The 9,308-nt window shown below is 55.1% G+C and overlaps 1 protein-coding gene across 1 annotated transcript; it reads left to right on the top strand.

Moving 5' to 3' along the window:
* Nucleotides 1-6,598: 6,598 nt before the first annotated feature.
* C1QL2 (complement C1q like 2) lies at nt 6,599-8,888 on the top strand. Its single transcript, XM_041739811.1, has 2 exons — nt 6,599-7,583; nt 8,185-8,888. Exons 1-2 carry the CDS (start codon nt 6,882-6,884, stop codon nt 8,362-8,364), a joined length of 882 nt encoding a protein of 293 aa, XP_041595745.1. The 5' UTR covers nt 6,599-6,881; the 3' UTR covers nt 8,365-8,888.
* The last annotated feature ends 420 nt before the right edge of the window (nt 8,889-9,308 follow it).

The following is a 9,308-nucleotide window of genomic DNA, read 5'->3' on the forward strand; positions in this document are numbered from 1 at the left end:
TGCCCATCACCCAGACACCCCCACCCCCCGCCCACCTCCCTTTCTACCACCCCTAGTTCGTTTCCCAGAGTTAGGAGTCTCTCATGTTCTGTCTCCCTTTCTGATATTTCCCACTCATTTTTTTCTCCTTTCCCCTTTATTCCCTTTCACTATTTTTTATATTCCCCAAATGAATGAGACCATATAATGTTTGTCCTTCTCCAATTGACTTATTTCGCTCAGCATAATACCCTCCAGCTCCATCTATGTCGAAGCAAATCCCTTACCATGTTCTTATGATAGTTCCTGTCTTTATAAGCCTTTCATTTAGCTGGGAGATAAAGGTAACACACACGAAACCTTTATGCAGAATGGCCTAGTAGCTGGGATCCCTAGTAGCTGGGATACAGAGCAACTATTGGGAAAATAACATACAACAATGTTATTTGTAAATATGTAGATTTATCTCCATTTCTTCATCTGTAAAGCAGGGCACACATCTCATTAAAAGAATGAATGTATCTAATACTTTTGGTGACCAGTCCCTGGTGGTAGTCAGTGCTCAGTAAACATTACTTGTTGCTATTATTGCTAAAGACATCAAACTTCTATCGCATTTCTGTTCTGAGTCAGTTACTAAAGAACTTCAGGCACTGGATTATCCCAGCTCCCTCTTGATTGTTAATTCTCCCCACTTCATATTATATCATTTTTACTAGCAAGTAAACATGTCCATCTTTCTCATCATTAACCTTACTTCCTGAATCCCACAGCAGCATGTGGCTGCCATCCCAGTTCTCTGCCCCCTTCCTTCTCAAGCTTCTGAAGAGTTGTGTGTGGGATGCCTGGGTGGCTCAGTGGTTGAGCATCTGCCTTTGGCTCAGGGCATGATCCCGGAGTCCTGGGATCGAGTCCCACATCGGGTTCCCTGCATGGAGCCTTCTTTTCCCTCTGCCTGTGTCTTTGCCTCTCTCTCTGTGTCTGTCATGAATAAATAAAATAAAATAAAATCTTAAAAAAAAAAGAGTTGTGTGTGCATACTGTTTCCATTTCCTCATCTAACATGCATCTCCAGTACACTGCAATCCAGTGCTTTCCCCTGCCTCTGAAGGATCTTATTAAAGTGCTGTACTGGGGCGTGTGGGTGGCTCAGTCTGTTGAGCATCTGCCTTCAGTGCAGTCATGATCCCAGGGTCCTGGGATAGAGCCCTATGTCTGACTCTCTGCTTGGTTCAGAGTTGGCTTCTCCACCTCCCTCTGCCACTCCCCCTTGTTTGTGTGTGTGCATTCTCTTTCTCTCTCTCTCTGAAATAAATAAAATCTTTAAAAAAAATTCCTGTATTAGTCAGGCGAGGCCAACTGCTATAACAGATAACCCCCGCAATTTAGTAACTTAACATAATCCAGATTTATTTCTCACTCAGGTCATTGTTCAGTGTGGGCTGGCGTGGGCAATAGAGGAAAAGAAGCTCTGCTCCATGCAGTCATTCAGAAACTCGGGCTCTGTTCACCAAGTGGCTCTGCGGTCCCTGGGACCTCAGAGCCTCTGTATCTAGCTGCCAGATAAAGGAAAAGAGAGCTTGGAAGATTGCGTGGAAATTGTAGGGTCCAGGCCTGAAAATGGCTTCTAATCACTTCTCACATTCTCTTGGCCAGAATTCAGGCATATGTCCTCACCAGTCTGCAGGGGAAGCTGGGAAACACAATTTGGCTGTGACCAAGGGGAAAAGGAAATGGTTTTGTGATCACACAGCGTTATCCTTCCCACAATCCCCAATAACTTCTATCCACTGGCTATTTTTTGTCTTCATCTTACTCTGTCTCTTAGCAGCTTTCCAAATAACTGATCATATCTTCCCTCTTGAAATGCCCTTCTCTGTAAGCCATCCTTTTAGTTTCCTTACTTGCTCTGGCTACTTCTTCTCAATCTTTGTTGCAGATTTCCTGTTCTCTACCCAGCTTCAGAATGACTGGGGTGGAGAGTTTGTTCATCATGAGACTGGGTTCTCCCTCTCTCCATCCCCCATTCTCCATTCTTCCCTCTCAAGACTACAAATAGCTGTATCCTGAGAAGTCTCTGGTGTATATCTTCAGTTTTGACCTCATCTCTGAATACTAGACTCATACACTGCCCAGGTGATGCCTCATTCAAATATATCACTGATATCTCACACCTACCATTACCAACCTGAGCTCACAATTCCTTCTACCTCCTACCTCCCATCTGCCACAAGAAGTTATTCTTCCCCAAATATCCCCCTTCTCATGTCCATTCACCCAACTGCTGAAGCCATATCTTAGGAGGTGAACTTGATTTCCTCCTCCTCTCTTAACTTCCACCTTGAATCCATCAGTAAGACCCATGGATTCCATGTTCAAAATGCATCTGGAATTCTCTTCTACTATCCCACACCAAGCCACCATTAACTTTTGTCTGGATTACACAATAGCCACCAAACTGGTTTCCTTATTTCTAGTCCCTTCCTCACACCATTCACCGAATGGCAATCAGGCCTGTTCTTTGCAAAATGTAGATGGCATCATGCCACTTCCCTACTTAAACTCCTTCAGGGACTCTCAACTACACTCAGATTAAAATCTACACCTTTTAACATGTACCCCCAGACCTTTGGTAATGTGGCCCCTGCCTACCTTTCTGACCTTACCTCATGTTTCCGTTCCCTTTGGCGATGGAGGTAGGAGACTGGCCAATATGTTCAAGATGATGTTTCTAAAGAGCTAACAGTCTATTTGGGAGCACAGACCTAATTTAAAGAAAAACAGCCATGCCAGGTAGGAGCTATTCAAGTATAAACCCAAGTAACACAAGTAGAAAGAGGTAGAGGGAGTCAAGGAAGCCCTTCAGGATAGCTAAAATGGACAGGACCACACCGGTACTGTTCACCACTAGGCACTCAGCATGTAGCACAGTGCCTGGCATACAGTAGGGGCGAATAAATACTTGTGGAACAAATGAATGACATGATTCCTAACCTACTGGCACTCACAGCCTGATGGGGAAGACTAATAAGGAAACAAATATTTGGTCGTATGATATATGATGACAGACACATGTATATTCAAGGTACATTTCTTTTCCTTTTGAGAGAGAGAGAGAGAGAGAGAGAGAGAGAGAGGGAGAGAGAGAGAGAGAGAGAGAATGAATGAGCAGTGGAGGGAGGGTGGGGCAGAGGGAGAAGGAAAGAGAGAATCCTAAGCAGGCTCCACACCTAGCGCAGAGCCAATGTGGAGCTCGATTTCACGACCCTGAGATCATGACCTGAGCCAAAACCAAGAGTCAGATGCTTAACCCATTCAAGGTACTTTAAGGGTACAAGGGCAGGAATTGTCAACTCTGCTTGGAGATGGGTCAGGGAAGACTTCAGACAAGGACGTGACACTTAGCTGGAACTTGAAGGATAATTAGGGATGAGACTAGAGAGATAAGCAAGGAATGGCATCCCAGGTTGAAGACACTGGAGGACGGATGAATGAAAAATGGGGCTTATTCCTGGTACGGGCCATTAGAGTGCCAGATAAGACAATGTGTGACCCCAGGTATCAAACTCTGTATCACAGACCACAAGGGCTTTGTGAGAAGGTGGAGGCATTAGTGGAAGAAATGAGGCTGGCTTACTAGTGGCAATTTGAGGCAGATTTAAGTCACTATTGGGCCTTAAATGTAAAACCATGGTCTAAATGGAAGGCAATAGGCTAAGAAAGGCCATAATTAATATTAATGAGAAGACAGCCACCCATGACAAGAATCACTCAGGGAGAGTAGAAGCCAGGCTGATAAGCAGGGGTGTTAAGTGCTCCTGCAGGCCACTCTGTCTGGCTCTGCCATGGTGAGAGGGAGGGAAGGGGGCAGGGGCAGGACCTGATGACTCATGTGGTCTGGGGCATTAGGCTGTTGGCTCTCACCCTGTTCTAACTGCCCCTGTCCCGGCTCCTGGTAGAGGTCTGGCCTTGGGAAGAAGCCCTCCTCCCTGCAAGGCCAACAGTGCTCCAGGGGGAAGGTTGCTTTGCCTGCAAGGGTAAAAGCCTGGGTCTTAAATGTTTGCCCCTCCTTGCCTCTTCCCTGCATAGATTCTGCAGGGGCAAAAACATGGGGATTTGGGGATGGTGGTCTGCAGGGCTTGGGAATTCAAACTGAGTGATGGTCTGCCTGGAAAACATTTTTCCAGGTGGAACTGGTGACCAGAAGCATTCTGCAGAGTTTCGGTGGAGGGCAGGCAGCCAGAGGAGGGCAGTGTGGGAAGGGTGGTCTAGTTCCTCTTTTCTGCTTTAGGGAAGGACAGAGCATGTGGGTGGTCTTGGGTCTCTCTCCTTTTTAAATCACAAATCTACCCCCCACCCCACTTACTACCCACATGTCTCATCTTAGTGATCTTGATCATGGTGAAGGAGGAGGTCTACGGTATCAAGAGTTAGTAATAGTAAAGCTCACTTTTACTAAATCAGCTATTATTCTAAGGCTTTTATATTAATTAATCATTTGATTTCTCAATAACTCTGAGACAGGTAATTTTGGCACTCCCATTCCTCACACATGGAGACTGAGGTTCAGAGTAGTGAAGCAATTGGCCCAAAGTCATGCAGATACAAAGTTGCAGACCCAGGATTGGGACCAGAGGGTGTGGCTCTTGGAATCACTGTGGTTCCCGAGTTTTAAGGGGTGGCATTAAGGAAGGGAATGGAGGGCTCCCAGGACTCAGCATGCCAATGAAGAATGTGACCAGGAGCTAGCTGGCAACAGTTCACTGCCAGGGTGGCAGATCCCCTGGTCAGGGAATGAGGAGTTGAGCTCTGTCATTTGGATAGGGAACACTGGGCAGCACTGTGCACTTTCAAAACCTCTGTTTTCTCATCTGCATAACAAGAGAGTAATTGCTAATCCATAAGCATGTTGGGTGGAGGAAGTGAAGGAGCACGTGCAAAGCACCTGATGCATCAAAGTGGGTGCCCAATAAATGAATTCTTTCTGCCCCTTCTCCCCTGGGTAAAGTTTGCTTCAGGCTAGGTTCAGTCATCTTTTCCACAAATATGTACTGAGGCCTGTATGTACCAGGTGACAGCTATGCCCTGGGAAAAATACACGTATGGAGAAAGAGGCTGGAGCACCGTGGGGGTGCGGTGGGGAAATGACCCAGAATGACCAGAAAAACAAAATGGATTTTTAAGTAACCCAAAAGAACACAAAACCTGATAAATGAATGTTCTTCTCAAAGCAATAGCCTCAGGAGGGCGCATGGTTGTTCCAGAGATGCTGATGCGTTGCCAAGCACTGGTATCAGCGCTTGGACTTTCTTCCCAGGCCCCACAGGGTGCGTTCCCATGTTGGGGAGGGCTGGGGCTTTAGGAAGATAGGCTCAGAGAGGGAAATGCCCAAAGTCACACAGCTGCTCACGGCCAGAGCAGAACCAGAAGACCAGGGCTTTTGATTTTGGAGCTGGAGGTCTTCCCAGTACGCAGGAGAATTTCCCGTCCTTTCTTTATCCTCACATGCTGCAATGGAGATGGATAATTCTCTAAATCTGGTGTCAGTGCTTATTCAAAACTTTGGCTCAGAATGGCTTTAGACATTTTTTTTTTTTTTAAATACACAGCCAAACCCACCTCGGTAGTAGGGCACTGGGGATGTTCAAAGGAAACTCTGTGGATCTGCCCGGTAGTGGTGGGCTCCGAGTGGGAGCTGGGTGTACCAAGGCTACCACGGAGCGCTGGGTGTTAAGGATTTGCATTTAAATGATCTTTACGCAGAAAATGAGGGCCAGTGATTCTCTTGGTAGAAGAAAGGGGCCGAGGCTAATAGACTCTTGTATCCAGGGCTTTGGGCTTTCCCAAGACTCATTCGAAGATTTGGTGGGGTGGTCTTCTGGAGCCTATATAACTTGGAGTCCTCGGACTGGGCGTGTGAAGGACCTTCCAAAAGCAAGATTCACGGAAAGTGCTTCGTTCCGGGGCCTCAAGGGATTGAGCTTCTCCTTGACTTGCTGGGTTGGAATCTGGTCCCGCTCACAGGCAGGGGGACGGACTGGGGTCGCCCGAAGGACCCTGCCAGCTGCCAGCTCGGGGATTCCAGGAACCTTGGGGCGGGGCGGGGCGGGGCGGGTCAGGCCCGAGGGCGCGCGTGGGCGCGAGGGTGCGGCGGGTGGGAGGCGCGCGAGGGGGCCGCGGCGGGTGTGTCGGGGGCGCGGGGGCCGGAGGCGCGCGCTGCGCCCACTTGTGGCTCCGGGGCGCCGCGGGAGGAACCGCGCCTTCGCCGCCCCTGCGAGGACGCCGCGGGGTAGGAGGAGGACCGGAGGCTGATGACATGAGGGCGCCGTCTCCCGAGTGATGGCAGCGCGCGTTGCCTCGCCGCCTCCGCCGCTCAGCCCCGGACTCCTTACGTCAGGGTAGCTGGGTCCCCCTCCGCGCGGAGCCAGCGAGCCGCGGGAGAGCAGAGCAGAGCGCGCAGCCGAGCCGGGGCGCCCTCCCCGCGCGCCGAGCCCCGCCGACCCCGCCGAGCCGGCCGGGAGGCAGCGCCGCGGAGCCCGCGCGGGACGCCGCAGCCGCACCCGCACCCGCAGCCGCACCCGCCGCCGGGACCCGAGGGGCGCCGGGCTCAGCCTGGGCGCCCCCGCCATGCGCGCCGGGCTCCGCGGCTTCTCCGAGCAGCCCCAGCCCCTGGGCCGAGGCGCCTCCCGCTAGAAGTGGTCGCGCGCCCGGAGCAGGGGGTCGCCACGTCGGGGGCGCGGCCGGGACCCGCGGAGTCGGCCCCCGCGCGCGGGGAGCGGGGCCGCCCGCGCCGCCCCACCATCACCTCCCCGGGCGGCAAGGAGGAGCTGCTGGCGGTCGCCTCCCGGCTGTGGCAGCGGCGGCGGCGCGCCTGCCTGGCGACCGTCGGCGTGCTCCTGGCCATGGCGCTGGGGCTGCTCATCGCCCTGCCGCTGCTGCTGCAGGCGGCGCCCCCCGGCGCGGCGCACTACGAGATGATGGGCACCTGCCGCATGATCTGCGACCCGTACGGCGCCGCGCCCGGAGGGGGGCCCGCGGGAGCCAAGGCGCCGCCGCCCGGACCCAGCACGGCCGCCCTGGAAGTCCTGCAGGACCTGAGCGCCAACCCGCCGCCGCCTTTCATCCAGGGACCCAAGGGCGACCCGGGGCGACCCGGCAAGCCGGGGCCGCGGGGACCCCCTGGGGAGCCGGGCCCGCCCGGACCCAGGGGTCCCCCGGGGGAGAAGGGCGACTCGGGGCGGCCCGGGCTGCCCGGCCTGCAGCTGGCGGCGGGCGCGGCGGGCGGGGTCGGGGTCGGGGTCGGGGTCGGGGTGGCGGGCGGCGGAGCCGGGGGCGGCGGCGACTCCGAGGGCGAAGTGACGGGCGCGCTGAGCGCGGCCTTCAGCGGGCCCAAGATCGCCTTCTACGTGGGTCTTAAGAGCCCCCACGAAGGCTACGAGGTGCTCAAGTTCGACGACGTGGTCACCAACCTCGGCAACCACTACGACCCCACCACCGGCAAGTTCAGCTGCCAGGTGCGCGGCATCTACTTCTTCACCTACCACATCCTCATGCGCGGCGGCGACGGCACCAGCATGTGGGCGGACCTCTGCAAGAACGGGCAGGTCAGTCACCCCAGCCGCCGGCCCCGCACGTCCCCGCAGGCGACCCCCCCCCCGCCCCGCTCCGGGCGCCGGGCGGGCCCTGGGACTGAGCGCGCCGCGCACCCAGCTCGGCGGGGCGCCCCGGTCCCGGGCAGGCTGCGTCCCGAGCGCCCGGGACCCCGCCACCCCGACTGCACTTTCCAGCCACTGGCTACCCGCCGGCCGCCCCGTGGGCTCTTCGGAAGCCTCATTCCTCCTTAACTCTCCCTTTGCGCCCGCGTCTCCCCTTTGCCCTCCACTTTTTGGTTTGGTTTTGTTCTGTTTGTTTCTTCTCGGCCCTGGTCCCCTGGTTTTTCCCCTTCCCCGCTGGGTCAGGGTTTATGAAGCTCCCTCTCTCCTTCCTTCCCGGGCTTGACTAGCCTGCTGTGCAGAGGAGGGGACGGGAAAGGAGTTGGCCAAGTTGGAGAGGGAGAGGAGAGGGAGAGCAGAGGGAGAGGGAGAGAGAGGAGCCTGGGTGGGAGCGTGCACCCTGGGGCCGCGGGGGTGGAGGGGCGCCAGGTGGGGCGCGGGCAAGGTCCAGGCAGGGAGCCCCGGCCCACCTGCTCTGGCGGCTCGCCCCCAGGTCCGGGCCAGTGCGATCGCTCAGGACGCCGACCAGAACTACGATTACGCCAGTAACAGCGTGGTGCTGCACCTCGATTCAGGGGACGAGGTGTACGTGAAGCTGGACGGCGGGAAGGCGCACGGAGGCAACAACAACAAATACAGCACGTTCTCGGGCTTTCTTCTGTACCCGGATTAGGAGCGCAGGGAGCGCGAGGCGGAGTGGCTTCGCGCCGCCCGAGGCCCGCGGCAGAGAGCTATTCCCCGGCTGCAGAGGACCACTCTCGCTTCATGACACTTCCTGACATCTACGGAAAAGACACATCCCTGCCGTCCTCCCTGACCCGCTCTGACCTCAGTGTGTCTGCGGACTCTCACCCCGGTTCCTCTGTGGGCTGTCCCCAACCGTCCCCAACCTGGGGAGGGAGAAGGGGATGCTCAAGTGGCAAGTGGCGAGGTGAGCGTGAACCCTAAACCCCCAGAGGCGGAGACAGCTCAGTTCAGACTTTGCAAACCTGATTGGACTGGACAGGCCGGGCGGGAGGCCTGCCCTTCCAGCCCCCCTCCCTTTCCCAGTGCCCTGAGCCGGATGAGATAGGCCAAAGTGAGCAGGAGCTCCCTGGGGCATCCTTCTTTGTAACCCAAAATACACGTGCAAATTTCCCTGTCCATCAGCCAGAAACTACCCGCAGCAGAATCCCAGCAAACGGAAAATTCACCTGTCCACCGCACTCCCGAGTCAGACCCACGTTGATGCATTAAATTATGTTTTTAGACCTTGGGCTCTGACTCTCTCTCAGAGGGGCCCCAGGATGGGGCCTCCAGACATCTACTTTGGCTTGAAGATCTCACCTGGCCCTGAGTAGCCTCATCTATGCCCTGCTTGCCAGCCACTGCCTTGGCCCTGCCACCTGGGGTGGGGGAAGAGACGTGATGAGATGGGGATGCGGTCCCCTGGGCTGTGGCCCTGAACTGGAAGAGCCCAGAGGAGTGTGTGTGGGGGAGTTAGAGACCCCAGGAGAGGATAGGCTTGTGGGAGGAGGTCAAAGGGCAAGAATTTCTGGAGAAGGGAGCGGGAGGAGGAGGCACATCTGCAAATGGGAGGCATGAGTGAGGCACTTGCTCACAGGTGATCTTTGAGAT

Source organism: Vulpes lagopus, chromosome 24 (assembly GCF_018345385.1).
Source record: "Vulpes lagopus strain Blue_001 chromosome 24, ASM1834538v1, whole genome shotgun sequence".
Lineage (NCBI taxonomy): Eukaryota > Metazoa > Chordata > Mammalia > Carnivora > Canidae > Vulpes > Vulpes lagopus.

Coding starts and splice junctions, on each gene's coding strand:
- C1QL2 (XM_041739811.1), top strand. CDS start 6,882: ATGGCGCTGGGGCTGCTCATCGCCCTGCCGCTGCTGCTGCAGGCGGCG. Junction 7,584..8,184: donor ACCTCTGCAAGAACGGGCAG/GTCAGTCACCCC, acceptor GCTCGCCCCCAG/GTCCGGGCCAGTGCGATCGC.